At 36.4% G+C, this 25,000-nt stretch overlaps 1 protein-coding gene and 1 long non-coding RNA gene across 8 annotated transcripts in view; one reads left to right on the top strand and one right to left on the bottom strand.

The window, feature by feature from the left end:
• Nucleotides 1–15,770, top strand: part of fus (fusilli) — a 192,034-nt gene extending 176,264 nt beyond the window's left edge. For 4 of the 7 annotated variants that reach the window (XM_067098712.1, XM_067098714.1, XM_067098717.1 and 1 more), the window contains 3 exons: nt 942–1,157; nt 2,550–2,783; nt 3,156–5,574. In XM_067098712.1, coding sequence (XP_066954813.1) covers nt 942–1,157; nt 2,550–2,783; nt 3,156–4,088 — 1,383 coding nt within the window. In that variant the 3' untranslated portion in view covers nt 4,089–5,574. Of the gene's footprint in view, nt 1–941; nt 1,158–2,549; nt 2,784–3,155; nt 5,575–7,535; nt 7,763–10,899 lie in introns of those variants that run through there. The other 3 variants (XM_067098715.1, XM_067098716.1, XR_010852109.1) reach the window with 2 other exon arrangements.
• A 69-nt stretch (nt 15,771–15,839) lies between these two features.
• LOC136835341 (uncharacterized) overlaps nt 15,840–25,000 on the bottom strand; it is a 35,958-nt gene continuing 26,797 nt past the window's right edge. The window contains exon 3 of the long non-coding RNA XR_010852110.1: nt 15,840–20,443. This is a non-coding gene — a long non-coding RNA (uncharacterized lncRNA). The remainder of the gene's footprint in view (nt 20,444–25,000) is intronic.

Genomic DNA, 25,000 nt, shown 5'->3' with positions numbered 1-25,000 from the left:
TAGCCTCTTTTCTGAAAATGACGACCTGAAAATTGTGAAGGAAATGATAGCCAAAGATGACAAATATAAACACTGTATCATCAAATGCACACCACAATACAAAAGGCTGTCTATGATAGAGGTGACAAATTGTGTGCACTGTATACCCGTTCCAAAGTATTCGACTGCTACATGCCCTATCAATGCTATAAATGTCAGGAATTTGGTCACAGCGCAGTAAATAGTAAAAACGACCAAGCTTGCCCTAGATGTAGTGAAAATCACAAATCAAATGAATGTGCTAGCAACATCATCAAGTGTAAAAATTGTGTAAAGAAAGGTCATAGTGATACTAAACATAAAACATATGATGGCAATAAGTGCACAGCATATAAAGAATGTGTGTCAAAGGTGAAAAATAATACAGATCATGGCTTTGACTAATAATCTTCTGTGCAATTTAATAAGAAGAAAGCAAATAAAAAAAAAGAACTAAGGACACTCCTATCCTGCGGGAGCTACGATACTGACGAGAAAACGCTGAAGTTAAGTATACCTTAGTTTTACCAGAAAGACAATTAGAAAATATAAGAAGAGGCACCTCATTTTGAAAACGTACGACGGCCCGCCAGAGAGGGAATTATCCCTGTGGAGGGCTGTACATAAAACCAAACAAAGTGAAACAAAGTTACCCGTTCAAACCGCCATTTTTCGTTCACGGTGATACCAGGAAAGGATTTATAATTATGATTTTTCAAAATGGAAACAAGCGTCTTCCACCACCCCTTCCCCCCGCCATTCAGTTTCTCCCCAGTTCGGAAAGTCAGTGGTATTAACCTACATTGCAGATTAAGCCTCTCAACTTGAATTATTGTCCACCCAAACCTTTTTACCTTCATAACAGTAATGATAGCAGCTAATAATAAATTAATTATTGAACATTCTCTGTTTTTATTATACAGGTGGAGTTCTTTGAATCCGGAGAGAATGGTTGTCAGATCCTTGACAATGAAGAGGGAGTCCTCTTCGTCAGGAAGCCCGATGGGCGTGCCACTGGAGATGCTTTCGTGCTCTTTGCCTCCGAGGAAGATAGCGCTAAGGCCCTGGGTAAACATCGGGAGATCATTGGCTCCCGGTACATAGAACTCTTCAGATCTACCACTGCCGAAGTTCAACAGGTGAGGCGTTTGTCACTTGTACATTTTCGTTGACACATTGTTTCGTTTCATCATCATATTCATATTTGTTCATTTTGGCAGACCCTCGGCAAGTCCATCCAGCCAGCCTCATTTGTTTGTTACGGGTTTCCTTTCAAAAATCATGGTTCCTCTGTTTATCTCTTGTCCTGCATTATCCCACTTATTTCATCGCGTTCATTTGCACATAAAACTTGTTTGTATTAGCTCTTCCGTCAGTTGTCTTTCCTAAGCAATTCCCTGCTGCTGCTTAATTTTCTTGGAAAGCTTGTCTTGAGTAATTTTGCTTGTCGATGATGTTTAATAAAGCCTGTTCAAAGACTTGACATTTTCTTTTGCGCCAAAGTCCAATTTATTTACATTCAGAACAATTCTTCTGGTAGTGGTTATAGATTACCTGTCCACGAGTCTCGGACAGCGTTAATTTCCGATATGTTCGTCCTATGAGGCATATTCAGATGGCAGGTGCGAAGTTGATTAATTTTACATTTCCATAGTCAAGTTGTTTGCTTTGGCAACTGTTACAACTTAAATGTGTTTAATGTCTTTATTTCTTTTTTTCTCTCGGTGCAGCAGAATCTCTCGTAAGTAACGTACTTGTCATTCAATATGTGTCGTTTGTTTATTAAATTAAGGTCGGGAAAATCGCATGTTTTATGTTTAGTGTTAATTTCAGTGTATAAGTTTTGATACTTAATTATGGCTGCTAATTTTAGATTATAAGATTTACCCCAGGTAAGAGTAATGTAGAACAACTATGACGCCAACTTTCCATAAAACTAGTACATTTTTATAAAGTTTTACACGTTTTGTAAAAATGGGAACAAGCTGGGAAGAAGACACGTTTTGTAAACGAATTCCACACAGAATTTCTCTTGTTCTATAACCAAGGTTATTGAATAGGTAAAATTATTTTCAGACTTCTCTTGATAGTTTCTTAACTAGTTGCAATGTAAATAGTCTGACTTGATTCGAGTTTTTTGCAAGTAGGTTGGTTCAGGATTACTCAGGTGATTGTTGATGCCAAATAATGAGTTGCGTGTATGCTAGTAAAGCATATTTTGTGCTTACGCATACATCATTATTGGCGAGCCAAGAGGATGGCATAGAAGTTTAGATTAGAGTTGTGACAGAATTCTGGCGAGATATTACCATTACTTGATAGTGACACGAAAAATATTGTATTATTCCTGGAGAGAATTTGTTTTCTCAGTATGAACCAAGATGAAAAAATTTTTCTGAAAAATTACATTACCGGTATAAATGATTGCAATTTAATATGTTTACTGTAGTATTTAAAAGGGAATATATAAATGAGTAAACATTTTGACAATTTCAAGAAGTGCTGTATGTTAAACTTTTCAATTATTCTAGGTTCTCAATCGCTCCATGGACCCTCGTACTTATGAACAGCAGCAACCGCTAATAGCACAACTCCCACAAGTACCCCTCCTGCCTCAACAGATCATCACATCTGGCACAAGAAAAGACTGCATTCGTTTAAGAGGCCTTCCATTTGAAGCTCAAGTGGAGCACATCCTGGAGTTTCTTGGGGAGCATGCTAAGAGTATTGTGTATCAGGGCGTTCACATGGTCTACAATGCTCATGTAAGTTTTATTCATATTTATAATAAAATCTGCGAAAGTATGGTGGAAACATGTAAATGCATCAGTGGCTGCACCCCAACAAACTCATTCAGTTGGGAATTTGAAACTGTATAATTGAAATATACAGTATGCATATTGAAATTTTGATAGCTGAAGTATTCGAATTTTTATTATTTACTGCTTACTTAGTCAATTTTAGTTTTCCAAAGAAAGTTTTGTGCAAAATTGTAATCTTTTTATTTTTTTTTTAATTTTAACATCAGATTATTGGTGGCAGTAGCTTCCTCAACTAACTTAATTGTTGGTTCTGACATCCTTTAAAATTAATCATCCACTAAGAAACTTGGATTGTACCAAAAGGTTTCTTTCCAGGGTCAACCAAGTGGTGAGGCTTTCATTCAGATGGATGGTGAACATTCTGCATTCATGGCTTCACAACAGAGACATCATCGTTACATGATTTTCGGCAAGAAACAAAGATACATAGAAGTTTTTCAGTGCTCGGGTGAAGATATGAATATGGTGCTGACTGGTGGCCTCCCCGCCCAGCGGCCCATCGTGTCCCCTGGTATGTTGGTGTGGGACAGTACCACCACAAATCTACCTGGTGGGGCTCTTCATCCCCCTGGTCTACCCCCTACTGTTGCTCCTCGGCCCCCAGGACCCCTTTTCCATGGTGCAGCTCCCCCTGCTTTACCACCTCCCCCTCATGGCTCAGTTATACCTGGTATGCCCCCAAGTCCTCTCAAACAACCTGAAGCCCAGTTGTTACTTCCTCCTCCTATGGGTCCTCCTCCCCCAAGACCAGCCCTTCCTCCTCAGAGTCCTTTAGAAGTTCCTCATACCTCTCAAGCTACTCCGACTCTATTAAACCCTATGAAATCTGTCATGTCTGTACCCCCTCCTTTGATTGGACAGTATGGGGAAATGCCAGTTGTCTCACAGATGAGCTCTGCTTCAAGCCCTCTTCTTTTCTTTTCTAATGCTCGCACCACCCTTCCTGGTACTCTGCATCCTCAAGTAACCTTAGTACCCGTATCGACAGCCCAAACCAGAGATATGCAAGGGACACCTACAGCCCTGCAGAAATCCCCATTGGCACAACCTCTTCTCCCAATGCCTTTTGCTACTGCCCCTGCCATGGCAGTAGCTAGGTTACCTGCCACACAAAAACGAAGTTTTGATCAAGCTTTTCCAGGGGACACAGGTGCTGCTACTATGGGGGCAGCAATGAAGCGCACCCCCATTAACCCTTCATTGTTGCATTCTTTATATTCCCAAGCCCAAGTGTTCCCTGCCATGTAATACTCAATTCAGTGCTGCATTAAACTCACCTGTATATAGTTGATTGACAGAGAGGATGATCTCAGTGTGATAGGAATTTGGCAGGTGTTGCTAGTATCCAATAGGAAAGTTCATGACTTTTGCTTATGAGAGCCAATCTCATGTTCTTAATGGTTACAGCATAATGCCCTGTCCCATGTTACACTGTTGACAATGTGTGCGTAGTGCAGCAATAATGTGTGTGCAATCTGCTATTACTTTGGTGTGCTGCACTTGGTGTTGCCAGCAAAGCAAACACTGTTAGCCAACATTGTGAGGCTGCTGGGCGTGTCCTGCTGGAGGTTGGATGAGCCTTGGTTCCTTAGAATTGTGTTAATGGAATTAGATGGCATTTCATATTAGATGACTTGGGATAAAGCAGTTGCATGGCTTTGCCATGGTGTTCTTGTTTTCAATCTTCATAGTGTTTCACATTTGAAAGAAGTACAGTAATAAAAACAGTGCACCATGTTGTTATTGTTTTGGCATTTGCCAGGTCAAAAGCTTTTTCCAAAGGCATAAATAATTGTCAGTCTCTTATGATCTCTAAAGATGTGTCAGTGTGTGTGTCTTTTGATGGTGTGAGGTTGCTTGTATGTGCATGGCTGCATATATTTTTGGTCAAAGGAGCGTCCCTCTTTTCTGATCATGTAATTGCTCATATGAATGAGCATAATCTGTAGTTAGTGATTTTAATTTTAAGTTAAACTTTTGAATTTATTGCTTTTAGCTTAGATTGTAGCAGCCATGTATACACAAGCATTTGGTTGGCTGGCAGTGTGTTGCTGTGGTGGTGGTGTTGTGTGGTGGTACATGAAGCCACCACGGAGGGAACACGTGCAGTGAACCCCTTTTGTGGGTTCTGGTAGGACTTAGGTGCTGGCCACAGGACTTTCCAACTCGAGTTATGCAGTCTTAGTGACTTAACTGTATCTCAGTAGTAGGTATGTATTTATTTTGACATTTTTTTCCCTTCAAGGTTGAAATTAGGCATAGTACTGTTCCCATTGGTTCTATTAGGGGTAATTTGCATCCATTAAGGGACATAGACAATACTGTAGTATTGTGATAACAACAATGACTCGAGCCTGTGGAGTCTTGCGGCCTTGTGCCCTCTGGCTGGGCTGTTTAGGGGCCAGATGCAAGGGCAACATGGTCCTCTAACACTTCTGTAATACATTCCACTAAGTGTGATACCTGCACCATTGTTATTTTGTGTGTATATTCAGTAGTTTTTTCTCTATTGTTATAGCTTTATATTTAGTTCAGATATTGAACATTTTCAAGGCTTTTCAATGTGATTTTATCTTTAAATAAGAGATCTGGTACATACCAGAACACTACATTTTAAGTTTTAATACCTACTGTCGTTAGCCCAGAAAATGTTCCAGATGTTATTTTGACTTAACTGGATTTGGTGTGAACGCCATTATTACTTTGCTAAGACCAATAAAGTCTGTTAAGATATTCCCAGTGGTTTTCTGGTTCCGGTGTATGGGTCACCTCTCATCCTCTATATCAAACAAAGCCACTCTCTCATAAGAGGCTCGTGGGCCTGGCAGATTAAGGTAACAAGGTAGGCAAGAGCTTTACACCTTTTGTGGTTGCAGGCTGCGTTCTGGTTTTAGTGGTGTACTGTAGTTGTGGTGTAGTGTAGTAATGGTGTTGGCAGGTGGTGGTAGATTACTCAAGGTGGCTTTGGTGGTGGTGTAGTTAAATTGTGGGTGGGTTTGTGCATGATTTATTATGGGTGTGTGGAGACTGTGGTATGGTGGTGGAATTGGTTGCATGTGGTTCTTTGGTATTATAAGGTGTTGGTGTTGGTGGTGGTGGTGGTGGTGGTGGCAGTGGTGGCGGCAGCAGCGGTGGTGGTAAGGTCTGATTTAGAATTTAATTTGTAACTAGTAAATAGAGAGTATATGGAAAAAAACCCTACTCAAAGTACATGAAAGGACATTCAAATTCGCCAAGTTCCCTTGAGCTAAAGGTTAAAATTTAACATCTAAATAACTCGAAGATTGCTTATACCATCAAACAGCAATCATTCAGAGATTGCCTATAGTGCCTAATACAGCAACCACCCTATACTATGCAAGGTCCAAGATGTTAACAAGGGATACCTTTTTTAATGAGCGACTGAAAACCAGTTTTTTTTTTTTAAATGAAAGTGAGAATAAAGACAGGCACTTTTAGATATAATGTGAATAAATATATAATTCTCTAATACTGGAAACACTGAGTGCACAAAATTCAAAACAGTAACACAAGCATTACAGTATTGTAATTTATTCAGTAATAGCATAAGAAAAGAGCAGCAGTGATTATAAGTTTTGAATGGAATGATTATATTTGCCAGAAAACTATGTTATTTGTGATAATTTTGGAAAATTATATATATAGAAATTAAAGGACTATCAGGTTTTCAAAATAATTTTAAATGTTTCAATACTGCAAACATTGTAGAACCATACAGACTAGGTCTTGAGCTTTTCAAAGTTACATTTACATTTGTTGAGGAATTTTTAAGTTTCAGAATTTTATTTGGCTGTAAGAATATAATATTTATGACAACAGAAAAGGTTGATAGGCCTTTGGCAATTGATACCACAATAACACCATACAATTGCCTAATTCATGTGGTTAGCTGCACCAGCTTGGAGCTAAGCAGATTAGTTGAAATATCTGATACCAATACATGTTTGTAACAGAAGGAAAGTCTGCAATGTTGCAAAACCAAAATTACTTGCCACTTTCAAGTAACCGAAGTCAAACAGCAGACATGTGTATAGTTTCATAATAGATCTAAGTTTTTACTGCTTATGAGTTTTTAAAGAGGGTCAAAGTGTCCCAGTAGTTTAATCAGATAAAAAATGTTTAGATTCAATATACACTCTGTTTACTTGTAGTTAAATGGTGGCAAGTGTTTCGTCCTCTGTGTTGAGCGTATGTTTTAATGTATGAAGTGGGTCTAGTTGATTGTAGTTTGAAGGTTTAGATAGAAATGATCTAATGCCAGTCATTTCACCCATTTGCTTTTTCTGATGAACTCATTTTCATTTCTCATGTGTCCATTCAGTATCTGCTTTTCAGTACACCTCTCATTAAATGATCCAAAGAAATTTGTTAATGTATATTTTGTAATAATTTTAGGACAGGCAGATTGAAATTTAAACATGGGCTCTTACAGTGTGTGAAAGAGGAGTGGATGTGTTTTGAAACCTACTGTTTTTTGGTGTAGCTCTTCAACATGAAGGTTAGGTAGTGATCCAGAGCTAGCAGTTAGATGGTTAACTTCGGTAAACCATCTTTCTGTTAAAGGTTGATCTGCAACCCTGAATGTTGTTGTAGCAGACATCATTTGTAACCAGTTCTCTTTATGGCAGAAAGCCACATCATGTAGGACTTTGTTAATCTAAATTTCTCCTACAGGAGGGACTGTGATAGCTCCTCCATTTGGTGCCTACCCATTGGGACCTGCCCCTCCTGTCCTTAGTGCAGTTGGGGCTGTGACACCTCGTCTGACAGCCTTCCCTGGAATGACTTACCCAACCATGTTCTACTGGCCATACCCTTCACCTCCAGTCTCCCCAAGTTCTCCATACTATAGTTCTCCTCCTCATCTTGCTACGCCTGCCACGCCACCACATCACACCATTGTAAGTAGGTTGTTGCCAGGTGTTTGATGCTTTGGGAAATGTAGTAGGATAAGTAACTGAAGTTATGAGTATTTTAAATCCTTTCAGAATTTACACTTTCAAGATTTGATCATTTTAAATTTTTTTAATACAAAAGGAAGTGGATCAGATTTTGAAATGACATGCTAAAGGAAGTGGATCAGATTTAGGAATGTCAAAAATTTTTTGGGCCAAAATTGATGCATCATCTAACTTCAGTATGCCCTGTGTTACATAAGAAAACATTCCCATATTTAAATATGAATAATTTGCCAGGATTTGCTCACCATATAGTGTTCTTGTCAGGGGCAAGTCCAGTTTTTCATGGTAGTATTGTATTGTGGATTTTACATATAATGGTCTAATTTATGTCAGTTTCGCAAGTTCTGCACAGGTTATATGAGTTTAGTCTCATGCCAAGCCTGTATTATGAGAGTTGTTGCATGATGTGACTAAAATACAAAATGGAGTAATTCACTATACCTTCAATTTCCATGTGAGGATACACAGTTGCATATGAGAAAAGTAGTGATTTTGAGTTCTTTCAGGCATGCAGCTTTTTAACATGGAACAAATTGTACTGTATGTTACCAAAGCACCCTGTTAATTCAACTTAAACAAGGCTAGGAACTGAAGTGGTCTAATATTTGCAGAAATACTGAAAACTGAACCTTGAGATGATTGCAAAGGAGAAAAAGGTTTTATCTTGAGATGTGCTGTCTGTTTGAATTGTTACAGTCCATTTGGAGTAACAATTGTTATCAACTTAAATTTTGCTCAGTCAGCATCTCCCTAGTTACCTCCCAAAGTAGTCTCATTTTCTGTTCATTCACTTTATATGAGAGTTAATGAATGGTCATATTCTTTGCTTAATTTTCTTTCTTTGTTCAATTATATGAGCACTTCATAAAATATTATGCTTGTTAGTGTTTAAAATGTGACTTATCAGTATTGCATTCTTTATAATTGTATAAGATAAACAACACGTAAGTTTTCCATGAAATTTAAAGTCTCTGTTAATGCAGTGCACATTCATTTTTATCCCAAGTTACAATGCAATTTGAACAGATTTAAATAAGTTTTTGGTAATTTTGTTGCTTGGTCTTGTTAGCTGTATGCAACTTGAAGTTTTATACTGTAATTTGTATATGGATATCGTGATACAGACACATGTATATCCAGATCCATATTACCTTCATCCCACAGGCTAGGTAGATTACAGTTTAAGCTGAGAGGTATTCAGTCCCTGTAAATCATGTTGAAATGTATATAAATTTTTTAATCGTTAGAAAACTTTTAAACAACAATTAGTATTTTGCATTCAGCTTCATATCCATAAAAATTATTGCTACCCAATTTTCACTTTACCAATATTAAAATATTTTTTCCATATTTCCCTCACTACTACTGTATTAACAATTTTTTCTATATGTGAACACACATCATCTGAATATTCCTATAAGCCAAAAACCCCTCCAACCATGAAAATACTTTTCTATAGCTAAAAATTCTTAGTTGTTGTTTCTTTGAGATAAAATCCTGAGGATTTTCTAAGTGAACAATACTGAATCATTAAATTTTTTTGCTCATAAAACATCACAAGATGCTCACATTCAGAACTGGATTGAAGGTGGGAAAGCTTTGGTCACTCCCATTAAAGGTTGAAGCTTTAATTCCACTGTGATTATAGAAGCCTTTTGAGGGGATTTGTGGGGGCTTCTAAACCAATTCTATTGCTGATCATTAGAGATACTACAGAGTTCTTGCAAGTATTTTTTTTAACCTGCTTGGGTGATGTGGATGCATCATTTATGAAATCTGGTTATTTTTGTAAGATGCCTCTTGTAGCCTTTTAATTTCCATGCTGACCTGCTCATAACCTGTATCCCATCTTTAAAGGCTTTTGTGCATAATAAAAAAAAACAGCAAATTATGCAAAAGGCATAAAAGAAAATGAAAAATTCTATACACAGCTTTCAACAGCTTATCATAGTTTTGAAGAACTTGATGCTGTATAAAATACTAAAATATTTTATTGTAATCTCTTCTTTAAATTTTTACTATACAATTTAGAATTGTGTATAGGGAAATACCTGACATTAACACATTGAACGACTCCCTAAAAATAGAATTTAATATTTTAGAATTGTGTATAGGGAAATACCTGACATTAACGCACTGAACTACTCCCTAAAAATAGAATTTAATATTTAATTTCAATTTTCACACCTACTTACTAAGTCTTTGGTGTGCTATAGTACCTAGGCTGTTCATCAGTCACTGTTTCTCATAAGTGATTTGAGACCTTCATAAAGGGTATTTTCCATTTCAGTGCATTCACCAATTTTTTAACCACAGCATTACCTAATTTCATCATATATTAACTAGGTACTCTTACAAATATAAAGCACTTAGTATCTCATACTAATATGCATAAAACCTCATGCCTTACATGCTTTTTACATGCTTTTTGAGAGCAGTTGGCAAGATATATATATATATATATATATATATATATTTTATATAGGCACAGTTGAATGACTACAAATATATATATATATATATATTGAGGGTATTGTCTAGAGTAGTTTAATTCATGCATCAAATATCTGCATTAATATCCACTTTGATATCTATGGGTTAGGTAGGACAGTGCCACATTCAGTGAAGTGCAATGCACAGAACATGATAGCAAAGGGTACTGTTAGGTGCACCCCTTTGATCCCCAGCTGAATCACTTTCCATCTATTACTTTACATCTGTTCTCTGGTCTCATGTCACTTAACTTTCCAGCTGTTTATTCACGCTTGCTAAAATGTGATCCTTTAAATAATACGAATACAGCTCCTTCAGAAGTGCCATCTTATAACTTGTGATTCAAAGGTCTATCGAAATAAATGGTTATGGTCTGATAAGAGATAGCCATATATGAGATCCAGTTACTTCAAATAGCAGGATAAACTTTTTTAATGCAACATGATATTTTCATGGTAAGAAATCTGAGCATTAACAATAACATGAGCAGTATTTATTACACATTTGAAGATCCTTTGCTGTAGTAAAGTAGGTAAAATGGCAGATTTTGTTTTTTTACTTACATTAAAAATTTCAACCAACAGATTACAGCTGATTGTATGCCCATTCAAGTCAATGGGGACAGCACTCGACATAATGGTGAAGCGGTGGCTACAATGTGAATCCCTGTGAAGTCATTTTACTGACACAGGTAGTAAATGAGCCATTGGGAATACAAACTAGGTAAATTGTTGTAACCTGCCTATCTTCGGAGATAGGCTATGTTGCATTTATATACCTCTATTAGAGGAAAATTTTTAGACTGAAGGATTAAATCCAGTGGTATTGGTGTCCACAACAATGGAAGAATTGATGAAATTCCATTTTACCAACTACAGTAATTGGTTTACAACAGAGAAATGCACTGATAAGTCATTACCATTCCTTTTCAGCTACAAATGACGTATTGCAGGTGATTCTTGACTTTGAATCATTTAGTACAGCAATAAGCATAGCATGCCCAAGGAAGTGATGACATGCATTGTAATAATTTTGTAGGTGTAAGAGCTTGACCACAGCAGTTTTTTCCTTTTACCAAAGTGATCCTCAACAGTTTTACTGCCATCTTACAATGTTATCCAGAAAACTCCATGATGCCTTGTATGTCTGATCACTTTGTTCACATGCTTATAAGATATATATAGATTTATATAAATAAACTTAGAGGATATGATTTTTCTTTAGTTTACTCCTAGGTTGTGTTATACAGAATGTCCTTAGGTTAAGGATTTTGCTGCAATTGCTTTTAGAGCAGCAGCTTGTGTGACAACAAGTATCACAAAGTCTTCCAATTGTTGTTTTAAGAAGTTTTATGTTCATGGCCACCTGTGCTGGTGGTTTTTGTATGAGTTGACAGTGAAAATTGTATATCTTACATAATATATCTGTTCTCTTATAGTTTTTAAGTTTTCTACTATAGTTTTTACATTGTTACTCATTTGTTGTGCATTCCTAAGTGCCTTAATAAAGTTTATTTGTAATGTACTGTCATGAATGTGATTTTGTATGATATAGATCTTTATTATCAGTGCATTTTTCTAAGCCTAAACACATTTAATTTCCCTAAGGCAGTCCATAGTGCTTTAAAGATTTGAGCCACACAGTTTAAATATTGCAAATTGGACTTACCCCAGCAGGTAACATCAGGAAAAATGGTTCAAGTTAGTCATGCATAAATTCCCTTCATTTAATGGAACATCAGCTAAATAGGGCTCAGTGTTCCTAACGACAAGCTTTGTGGTAATGCCCTTTACCCTTCCTTGTTACTGGAGCCCTTATTTAATCCCATCAAGGGTGCCCTTCCCCTTTCCCCCATCTACTTAATTCTCAGTTACCACACCCTTGGATAATATAGTTATTTAGCTTGTGCTTCCTTGACATACAAGGTTTGTTAGTAAGTAATGTTTGTATGACTGAGTTTATGATTGCATGTTTAAGATTGTATGTCTCAATTCTTCATATGTTCTTTAGTAGTATATAAAAAAATTCTACATATCCATCTAAAAATATCTTAGATGGCAGCTCTACATTAAAATGATCTCCTTATTTCCTCTCAAGATGTCACTTCTAAATACCCTATGTTTTATATTTTTCTTATATATTTTGTTCCTTACTTGATAGTATTTGCACTGTTTCAGTAGTAATTGCTTTTAATTTTTAAAAGCAAGTTTGAAACATAGCAAAGACAACAGAACCTTCTGGTATGAACTCAACAGAGTAGATAAAAATATTTACATTTTGCTGTGAGTGAGTGATCGTAGTTCAGTTTTACTACTACTTTTGCAGACAAAGTTGCAGCAATGTGAATTTCAGTCATTTTATTTAACTTATAAATCCTTTTTGTACTAAAGTAGCTGTATTTGATAGTCATTAAAACTAATTGTTGTGAAACATTCTTATTTGAATGGTGTTAGAAAAATTAAAGGACTCCCTATGGTTAAAGATTCAAGGGTGCTAAAATGTAAGTGCTATGGCTTGTTGTCAGCATGTATGCCTCAGGTATAATTTTGAGGTGTTGACTTGTTGTTATCAGATTTAGTTTATTATTCCTATTTTTATTATTACTAATTATTTATTGCTGCTACTACTTGAGATATTTAATTGCTATTAATAAAATGTAGTGGGCTCCCCGTTAAAAATCTCACTGCGATTCTGACATCGTAGTTTAACTGCGATTATCATGCAGTTTACCCATTTCTTCTTTGTACCCTAGTCGTGACAGCGTGAGTAGCGAGCCTCAACGGTGCTCAAGCCACTCTCAACCTAATGCTCAGGAGGCCACGTACACCACCTTGTGAATTGATTTAATGATTTAAGATGGTTATTATATTAAACATCTGCAAGTTTTTTGGCATATTTGGCGACTTAAAACAGAAAATTTAATTTACTATTAGTCTGAGCACAAATCACCTTGTGGTTTTTATACTGTTACAACACCAGACTTCTTGGAAACAGTGATCTTAAAATATTTGGAAATTTTTTTTTTATTTCAACATTCTAAATGGCTGGTGGTTCTGAGCTGGAATGACAGGTTTGTTCGCCAGGTGTTACTGCCCTTAGTTTGCCTTCTGCTGAAGTTTTTTGATGCATTTCATATTTGAGTTCAGCAGTTTTGATAATTGACTCGTTTTACTTGCTTATTGAAATTTACTTAAGTACAATAAAATCTCATAACTTATTGCCATGACAATGAATGATCTGAGGTGTCTTATGCATATAAATTTGGTTTATGTGAACTGTGGTGTGCGTGGCTGAGAACTTATTTTTCTTACATGTATATTACCAGTGTGATTTTAAAAAGGCAATGGAAAAATTGAAAGAGTTGAATTTGTATTAACAAGTCATCAGTATCCAAAGATAACTTTATGTAGCAAGTGAATGAGACTTACCTATTTAACTATGATCGCTGGTATAATCTTTTGCATTATCTCGTGACCATCATCTGTGATATTTTGAAAGTGTGAAGAGCCATCTACGGGAATGCCAGGGAGACAGGTGCTCAATAGTTTTGATTAATTTGTGGCTAAAATTACCATGATTTTCGGGAAAATGACTCGGTTTGTCTTGGGCATCTTAAGGTATAACCCGCCTCCCTCTCGTCAAATGATCAAGAGCATGAATATTTGTCTAGTAAATCAATTAATTTTTTATAGAAATTACCTTAGATATAAAGCACACTTTGATATCAATGAACTGAGGAAATGATTTAAACTTATGCAATGTCACTTGTCGTTAGGGAGCCTTGGGTGGGTCTTTTTATTTTTTTTGTTTCTTTCTGTAGGTTTTCATTAGGTTTTTAAAGGTACTTCTTGGTAATGGTTAAAATTTGTTTGTTGCTCTGTAGCTCACCATGGGTTCCGCTCTATCTATCACATATTCTGTTGTGATGATTTTTTCCAAGTTGGGTGAGGCAATAAGTAGCTTTGGTTCTTTTGCAACTGTGGGCACATCAAACTAGGGTATGTTAGTGTACTTAATTTCTTCTGCTTTTTGCTTACTTTTTTTTTTTGTAGCAATGAAAATTTTGAGATGATCAGAATCTTTGAGCAGCGATGATTGCCAAGGTAAAGTGGAGCTCGTGAGATTCAGATCATTTTAGAATTGAAATGTAGTGCTGTTGCTTTTCTTGGTTAATAATGCTTTACCTGATTTCCATGGCTTTTTACACTAGAGATAACTTAATTTTAAGGTCATTCCATTGTTTTGTGCTCCATACTTCATAAGCACATTCCATTATTCATTATTGTTAAGTTTTTCTTCAGTTTCGTATTAAACTATAATTGTATATAAAGGATTCTAGTTTAGTCAGCTTTGTAAGTTGGTCAAAGATTTTTCATATCTTTTGAGAAACTGAAAGTTTCCTCTATTGGAAGGTCTTTGCCAACTTTCACTCAGTAATGCATAGGCGCATATTTTTCTTTGATAAATATACTGATTTTAATGTAGATTTTATATATACATTTTATTTAAGCTATGTTGTAATAAGATTTTGTTAAGGATACATGCCTAAATGAATTTTCTTAAAAGTATATTCTACATATGAAGAGCTACCTGCAGCCAATTCTGGTGATGACCAGTAATTTTAGTCACAGTCAGTCATGCCCATCCCCATTGCTAATGGTCTATGTAAAAATCTCCCACCTTGAATGCCTGGTAAATTGCAGCATATGATGAATCAGCTGTGGGTTAAGCCAAAGAATATGGGTGTAATGAGAAATATATATTTCAAAATTTTGAATTACAACTTTATATAGTAAATTAACAATATCACAGTTATTGGTAATTTTTTCTAATTTGACGACACCCTTTGGTTGTCGAAAGTAGAATATGCAAAAAAAAGGAAAATGTCACTTTAGGCTCCCATTCCTTCTTCCCCCTCCTAAAAAGGGTTGAATCAGCCCAATTCCTCCTTCCCCCCACCCCCCTCAAAGAAAGGGTTGAACCAGCCCAATGTGCAATATGAGATATTTATCCATTTCTAGTGAATGTCATCTTGTTACAGTGATTATGATAATGAACATAATAGTTTAACAGAATTTTAGTTACATGATAACTAGCACTATAGCTGAATAGTCCACAGACTTAATTTCTAGATGTTGACAATTATCAAATTTTATTTAGGATGTGTTAAATGAAGGATTCTTCGTTGTAGAGATCCTCTAGTAGTAGAGATCATCTTAAAACAGTTGAGTTCAATAAAATGTAATAAGGTATTCTGTAAGTTCAAACATCCCTTCTCTAACACATCATTTTTGCGTTTTGTTGTGAATTTGATCAAGAATTTTTTTTATGTGCAGAGATGTTATGAGTTTAAAAAAATTTTTTTTCCTCAAAGCAAGTCCTGAATAGATTAGTTTAGTAACAGAGCTTTTGCATGTATTTATATGAAATTTAATAAAGTAATTCATGTTAATAACAGGTCTCATATCCCCTATTCCTGAGTTGTAATATTCTTGGGTTTTAAATAAACTGTAATAAAAAAAAATGTTCACATTTTTTTATATTTGCATCTAGATACATAATTCTTTTCTTGAATAAATTGCATTAAAAAAATGGAATTTAGAAACATTCTTGTCTTAATCGTTACACTAATGACTCATAAACAAATGAAAAAATTACAAGGAATTACACTAAAAATGGAATTTAGAAACATTGTCTTAATCGTTACACTAATGACTCATAAACAAATGAAAAAATTACAAGGAATTACACTAAAAAGTGTATATATGAATACATTTTTTGGAGAAAAAATGACAAAGTGAGAGAAATCTAAGTGTATATATGAATACATTTTTTGGAGAAAAAATGTACACATAGTGAGAGAAATCTAAAGCAGAGGTAGAATAGAATGTCTTAAAAGTTGGAGAGAATCTTTAAACCAATTAATCACGAACAGCCATACGTAAGAAAACTGCTCCCAGCTGTATCAAAACTTGATAAATTTAAAACTTGCATTGTGCATGACTGGCTGACACTCCATTGCCTGCAATACAGTGTTTTTACAATCAAACTCTTACTGCTTGCCCATTCATCATGACAGCCTTACTATGAGCAAACTGGTCCCAGCTATACCAATTTTATAAACCTCTAAAGCAAAGTCATGCCGCACATGCCCACTTGTGCTCCACTGACACTTAAGACTTCATTCTTTGTGTTGGCCTCCACTTGAAGTTTATGATGAATGTGTGTACAGAAATTTGCTTTATTATAAATACATTTTTTGTTCTTACATTCCACATTAATCATGCATAACCTGAATCACACTTTACGGGGGAGGACAAAGGAGAATGCCATATAAGAGGTGCGTAGACCACAATGCAGAAAGTTCAATCCCTTTCCTATTAATGATAGTGGAGCAGAGGATGAATTATCCAGAATCAATGGGAGCTCTAATAAGTTAATGGATTTGCAACATGAAAAGTTAATACAAAATTGAAGATTAACCAAGGATGTTTAGTGTAAAAGCAGGCACAACAAGAGATACGTGCCTCCATGCATTCCTTGATTATGACCCAGCATAAAGATTAGTCCCGTTGATTAACATCAAGAGCCAACTCTAAGGATGGCAGACAGCTCCAAGTTGTACTTGAAAGTCAGAGAAATAAGAACAAGTGCTCGCCTTGAAACATCCAAATACCCCCAAGAAATAACCTTCCAAAACCAACATTACATTGAATTATTTATGATGAGAGTAAGTGAGATATCCCCTAAAAACATTCAAATACCCCCATGAAATAATCTTCCAAAGCCAATATTACATTGAATTCTTTGTCATTATTCAACAACTTACAGTCAAGGGAAGCCCTCATCCCTCATTCTCATCCAGAGCAAGCAACCTAGACATGCAGATCAAGAGGGTCAGTCAGTGCTAAAAATGTCACAGACCAGGTTAGGATCTACACCTACAAAATCCTGTGATGTCCTCATCTGAGTTCTCAATGAAATGAACATGACTCTCTTTAGAAGTCTGTGATGTACCCAGGAACAAGAATGCACCCAGAGTCCAGAGGGTTTAGAGCCACAAGCAGGATGGGAGGAACAAGGAGAAGCATCACTTGAGACATAGCTGAAGAGGGTACAGTGAGAGACAAAGCAAATCAGTCTTGTGCAGTAGTGAAGAGCCAGAGGTGGGACAAGTATGCCCCAAAGGAATGATTTACAGGACACAAAGGAGAGAATGATATTGCAATAAGCTGATGGAAGGCAGTGAGATAAAAAAAAAAAAAAAACCAGGAGGAAGACCTGAAGAGCAACAACACAAGTGCCGACTGCACCTGGGGGATCAGAAATGCATGCGTACATGAATTTGCTGGGATCCCAAGTCAATCCTGGCACTGATGGAACTTTTGCACTGTATTTCCTACTTGCTGGATAACGAGATGGCGAATCCCTCTGATGGAACTTCAAGATACTTTGAGGATAAGGGGGTATCACAGATACACCAGAGTCCACAACATGTAGAAGCTGAGTACCTTGTACACATGGGCCTGCAATAGTGATAAAGGCTAAGAGATTAACTCACGATGCCAGAGCCAAAGGCATCACAGAAGTTATGAGGAAATACACTGGAGCAGGCAAATCTGCTGGTGCAGTCAGATATGCAAAGGCAGCTACATACATAGATGCAATGGCATACAAAAGAGCAGAATAACATATAGGAGCAGTAGAAGCAGTAGACACCCATGAAGCTACATAAGTCACATATACAAGCAGCAAGATAGTGAGTCACCACAGTAGAAAGGGGGGGGGTTATGAATCTGCAATTAACAAATCCCTGGGTGAACTAGCTAAGAACTGGACCTGGAACACAAAAGGCAACCTTCTTGAGCTCAGACAGGAAAGAGGTATCTATTGAACAAAGGAGCTCCAATGAAGGGGGAAGAAGTGGATAAAATCACAAGAGGCAGCAGGAGATGAATAGGAAAGATAAAGTTAGAGATCTATGGCAAAAAAGAGACTGGATAATCTCTTGACAAGAGTAAAGGAGAGATGACCTGGAGGGGGAGATTCTGTAAAGCAGCAGCTTAATCAGAGAAGACTGGGATCAATACAAAAGAGAGCTTACGTCTTGCCCCCTGCCCTCTTGATGCTAGGAGGAAGCCTTATCAGACAAGACTCAGTCTGAAAGCCATAGTTTGGTACACACAGATGCAGAAGAATTGGAAGAATTACCCCCTTCAGAACTGGAACCATGAAATTTATACAACCATCTCTTGATATATGGGTCAGCAAACACTGCAGAAGCCTTCTGAGGGGAACACTGCACTTCAAATGCAAATCCTTATCCAAGAATGACAAGGAGCCACAGGACTTTACCTTCTGAGCCCACAGAAGTACCATGAGGTAATGACAGTACAGTAAAGCTATTTACCCACAAACACAACCAAATCAGGGGAAAGGATTACTTATCACAATAATAAAATATAAACAAAAAAACTACAGATTGGAGAAAAGATATATTTAGAAACAATTTCAGAGCATCATGGTCACTCTTCAGTGTGCAGACACCTCCACACTGAAGAGGGAGCATGACACTCCAAAACTGTATGTGCCTCTAAATATATTTGTTCTGCAATTTTTTTTTTTTATAAAATACGAAACTTAGTATAAAATACTAGCACAGAAAAAGTAATTTTAAATAAAAAACTACTGAGACAAACACACAGAAATAACGGTAACATTACTGTGGACTGGTAAAATAAGCAGCAAATATTACTGAACAAATAAATGAACCAATAAAGAGCCAAGGACTGTGCAAAACTTGTGTTTAATGAAGGATAAATTTAATGCATAGTTAAAATCACAAGATTATATAACTGAAATTAAAGGAATCCCAGGAATTGTGTGGAAAGTTTCTCTCCTAAAACTTTTTCATAAAGAAAACACTAAAGTTCTACAAAAACTCAGTAAGATTCTTTTATTCTAAATCAAACTTGACTTTTACGTCATTTACCAAAGTCAGATTACTCTAGTATAACAACCACCAATTTCAATCCAGTGAAGTTACTTTCATTCACAATATATCAAACCATCAAGCTGGGTCATACAATTACACACACACTTTTGTTTCACCAGTATTTAACATTCATAGATAACACTCACCTTAATTTTCACAATGGAACTTATTAGTTCTCCTTTTTAAGCTTACTGTTAATTTACAAACTTCAAAGCAATGAGGACGTACACACTGGGCAAAAATACAGTAATTTAAAAACTTCTATGTCACAGGGAGAAGAATGAGAGATGACAGAGAATTCTTCTCTGCAAATTCTTTCATAGGCTCAGATTAAGACAGCCTGAGTCTTGCAATTGTCAGACCAGTGCTGATTATTGCTAATAATAATTAAAACCATGAAAATGGTACCTCATGAGCACTGGCATACTGGCTAAACAAAAATTGGAACTTTAGTCTTCTGAGAAACAAAATATGGAATATAACCAATTACTGTAATAATAATAAATAAATGAATAATAATTTATAAAAAAAATTATGTGGATGGCATCAACACCAATGTCATTCTATAAAATAAGACCAAGACAGTACAAATCTTACAATTCAAGTACAGTATATTTATGATATTCAAACTATTACAAATAAGGTATTTCAGGAGCACTAGAAGGCTGGCTGAACAATAATTAATTAGAATATACAGTAACTTTATAAAGTAAGGAATAAGATTGAATAATAGTAATTATAAGAATTATCCTGTATGGCACCAACATTTATGTTATTCTATAAGCTCAGACCTGGTTGGTCCTAGTTATACAACTGAACCATGTATGTCAGACCACAAAAATCACAAAATTCAACCAAATGAAATTCAAAGAGTGCCAAATTAAGCAATGAACCTCACATAACATTAAGCAACCCATCATGATGTAGTGAAATTACATGAGAAAAAATTTAGGAGTGGAAACCTGAATAGTGCATCATCATACCAAACTATGAGGAAATAATCTGGGAAATATCACAGTTGCTTCCTGCAAATCCACAACTACAAAGAGGCCTTGCATTGTGGGTCAATGGTGCAAGAGCTGGGCATACGCAGTGGGACCTCTCTCCTTTTCAGATCTACCAAGTTGTTATGGCTGAAAGGCGTTTAAACAGAATACAGTAGAGCTATTTGTGAATACTGCAACGGGTTTACATGAACAAGATTTGTGTTCATTTACCCTTGTCTATATTTTTGAGAAATTTACTGTTCCATGACAGGCAATGACCTAAGGCATTAAACATATTTTGTTTCAATGAACTATGGCGTAAGTGTTAAATATAAAAAAAAAAAGCTACGAGTAAAACGTAAAGTAGCAAATGATAGAGGAAAACTGGAAAGGAAAATGAATATAGCAGTATTTCACATATTAAAGTAATCAAACAACTCACAGTAGTAACCTTACGAAATAAAGCAGTCAACAGTACTGAATTATAAATGCCTGCAGACCTAGCCTTAAGACCAGGTAGTGGGTTACATAAGCTTTTGGGAAACTTTAAACCATCTCTACACACAGATACAAAACTGGTTTGCTTTCAATACCAGAACAAAAATGCTTGAGTAAATAGAGTAGAAAACAACAACAACTCAAAGCACCCTGCACTACAAACAAGCTAATTCACATCTCTTAGATTGTATGATGATTAAATTCCAATTAAACAGAAATATAACTAAACCAAATAGAATAAGTCGCCTCTCCATATTACACTTCCTGGGTAAACAGTATACCCATCATCCACAATAAGATGTCTAATGGCAAGTTCCTGCCTTTTAAATAAACACATAACTATCATGTGAAATTATTATTATAAATATGCCAGTCGGACGAATTACAGTACTAGAATACATTAAATTTATTCACAGGTTTTATTAAATGCATGTGAAAGAGTGAAAAATCGCCCTCATTTGAGGATTCCGAGTCCCTTGCTTAATAAAATCTCTGCAGTCCTTGATGGTGAAAAATGCCTCACAAGTGGAAGTTAGGCTGCACCCCAAGTCCAACCACCCTTAAATTCAGCACAAGAAATAAACCACTGCCTCACACAGGAGAATATCTACCATAAAAAGATCTTGGGTAATAAAGTTCTTGCAGTCAAATGACAAGACTCCCCTTTGTGAAGACAGTCTATTCTCAATGTCCACTTTGTTTTCCCATCAATAAACTTTTTTTGAATATGAAAATTACACGATCCAAAATGGAAGAACAGGCCACTAAATTCATTTCTAGCCTCATCACACACTACCTGGGTCACAAGAGCATCAGGCAGTTCAGAACTAGTCACTTTCCTGTTAATTCTCGCTCATTCCATTTTAGACAACCTCCAAAACAGAAAATATCTAATCTCAAACTAAGGTTACTTAAATTACTTAATCATTAAGGCAAAAAACTCACTTTTTCCATTAGTAATCATGGAGGTCTGACATCATTTCAACCACACAAGACATCATGCAAAAATTCTTTGATATATTCAAAACTCTTAAATGTAGCAACAGATACTGCTGATATTTTAGGAAGTAAAGCACAGGCTTCCAAAGAAATAAGAGGGGGGAGGGGTGCTGGAAACCCATTGAATTACAGATGCACAGTTACAAATACGGACAATGGTTTGTGTGTACAAATATGAGAAATAATTATGCATATGGGTAGGTACCCCTGTATTTAGGTAGTATGCCAACATTCAACTTTTCAATAACAGCAAAGTTGGTCTCCTCATTAATTAATTACACTTTACACCTCCCTAGAAAGGATTACATGCATTCATGTCTCCCAGGAGGAAAATGGGTACAAGAAGCTCATTAATTAGTAGTACAGTATAACTTTAAAAAAGAAAAAACCAAGATTTGCACTACTACTCACAATTAAGACTGCACACTGAAATGGATGAGGAGTTTCATGTCAGACATATACTTAGCAACCATGTCTTCCAGTAATCAGATATTAACTGAGCAGCATGGTAAGTACAGTTACTCTTATGGACAAGGATTAAGCTCAGCATGGTTTCCTGTACAACAATATAAATAGAGGAGAGGCCTCCACAATACTTTATGTCCTATTTAATTCATTCTCTGACAGTGGATCCCTGAGCATCCACACTGTACAGTATACCAAACTAACTGAATTGACCCTTGTCATTACAATTCCTTGTAACAAATTTAGTCTACTGTTTTTACAGTAGTGATGTTATTTGATCATTTAAGGATCAATCACTTTATGAAGCTCAGTTCTGATATCACTGCTTATACAAATATGGAGAAGCAATGCAAAATTTTGAGTAAAGCTGAATTCCTACAGAAGGGTTCTTCACTGCACCCTCACCATTCTCCAGTGAGACAGCAGGATTACCTGAGGCAGAAACAATTGAAATTATCTTTGAATACCTCAGAGGATTAGTCCAAAGGTTTAACTGATAAGTCCTCATGAAGTGGAGTTGTATGATCAGTCAAGGGCTCTCCATACACAGATAAGGAGGAAGACTGAGACATTTTGGGTAATGCCAAATACTTCATATGAGATTTCTCCACTGCACCCTTACCAGTCTCTAGTAAGGCAGCGGTGAAGGCTGAGGCTGGAGAGACTGGAGTGTGTCATACTTTCCTACCACAGATCTTTATAGTTATTCCTGCATCTCTACGGGGATCAGCCCAATGGATTAATTGAGCAGTCCTCTTCAGGTGTTGTTATTTGATCATTCAAGGCATCTCCTTCCATAGACTTGAGAGAAGAATGAGACACTTTGGTAGAGCCAAACAATTCATATGAGAAGGATCCATCACTGCACCACTACCACTTACTGGAAAACAGAAGGGTTCTTCACTGCATTCTTGCCAGTCTCTAGTAGGACAGAGATACAACTCAAGTTGGAGGGGTTGAAATGTGTTACAGACTTCCTACCAAATATTTTTAGATAATCTTGATTAATTCATATGATTATTCTTCACTGCACTAATACCAGTATCACTGGAAAAGAGAAGGGTTCTTCACTGCACTCTCACCAGTCTCTAGGAGGGCAGCAGAGACAGCTGAAGTTGGAGGGGCTGAAACGTGTTCAGATTTTCTACCAAACATTTTTAGGGAATCTTGAATAATTCATATGAGAAGGATTCTTCATTGCATCATTACCAGTGGCACTGGAAAAGAGAAAGGTTCTTCACTGCATCCTTACCAGTCTATAGTAAGATAGCAGGACACCTGGGCCTAGAATGTGTTTCAAACTTCTCTCCCCTAGAGTTAGAATTGTCTATGAATCTCTCAGAGAATCAGCTTCTCTCGCCTAGTTTGAATTATTCTTGAATCTCTCAGAGAATCAGCTTTATGGATTGTCTAAGGGGTCTCTTCAGGTATGGTTATTTAATCACTGAAAGCATCTGCCTCCACATATTTGGAAAGATAACGTAACATTTTGGGTAAAGGCAAACATTTCATAAAAGATGGGTTCTTCACTGGACCATTACCAGTGTTACTTCATAAAAGAAGAGTCATTCACTGCACTATTACCAGTGTCACAATATAAGAGGAGGGTTCTTTACTGCAACCTTCCCAGTCTCTAGTATGACAGTATTCTTCTATTATGCGCTCCTGCATTGTCTTCAATGGCATTTTGTATAAACAAACTGAAGGGATGGCCATGGGATCACCACTTGGTCCAATTTTTGCTAACATCTTCATGTGCTCCCTGGAGGAGCGCATAATAGAAGAATGTCCCATTAGGTTCCGTCCTCTATTTTATCGAAGATACGTTGACGACACGTTCTCCCTATTTCATCATGAATGTCATGCAGAGTCCTCTCTGGAGTTCGTCAACTGACAACATCCAAACATAAGGTTTACTATGGAGAAGGAGGTAAATAACAAACTTCCCTTCCTTGATCTTACTATTTCCAGAGGTGACTCAGGTTTTTACACAGGTGTCTATAGAAAAAATACATTTACTGGTTTGGGAATGAATTTTTATAGTTCGTGTTTCTTTAATTTTAAACTGAACTCTATTTTAACCCTCCTCCATAGGGCTTATACCCACTCATCAAACTGGATGAGCTTCCATGACGAGATATCCTTTTTAGTGAAATATTTCCATAATAACTGTTTTCCTCCGCGACTTTTTTTCAGATCCCTAAACAAACTGCTAATGCAGAAAATAACTCAAGCAACACCTGAATCGATGTGCCGAAACTGAAGATGTATGCAAGTTTCCCTTTTGTGCATGATGATACTTTTAGGAAAAAATGCACAGCCATTATTCAAAAGAGTTTTCCAGCTTTAACCCTTACTGGACGGATTGAGCTTCAGTGTGAAGTAAAACAGGTTTGGGGAGGTGGACGGACTGAGCTTGTGTGTGAAACAGAATTACGCACCACTGTTATGGTAATAATGATTCGAAACAAAGGTGCCAATATTTCTATATGCTATAAATTCACTAATGGCAACTTTTATACAGACGTGAGAATTAGGCCAGCATCAGTAACACTTGTGACTTCAAGGGGGAAGGTACTGCATCTCTCTCTATCACATGAGTTTCTGTGTAAATTTGCTTGTAAATATACAAAGGGGTTGCTGTTGTTTTTTGTTTTTGTCTTTTACGAGAGTATGTCGGTTGTAAATGTAATTTTACAAAGAAAATTGCAAAGAAATATTAGAAAAAGCATGTAAAAGTAA

This window comes from Macrobrachium rosenbergii, chromosome 55 (assembly GCF_040412425.1).
Source record: "Macrobrachium rosenbergii isolate ZJJX-2024 chromosome 55, ASM4041242v1, whole genome shotgun sequence".
NCBI lineage: Eukaryota > Metazoa > Arthropoda > Malacostraca > Decapoda > Palaemonidae > Macrobrachium > Macrobrachium rosenbergii.
This window is presented reverse-complemented; position numbering and strand designations above follow the sequence as displayed.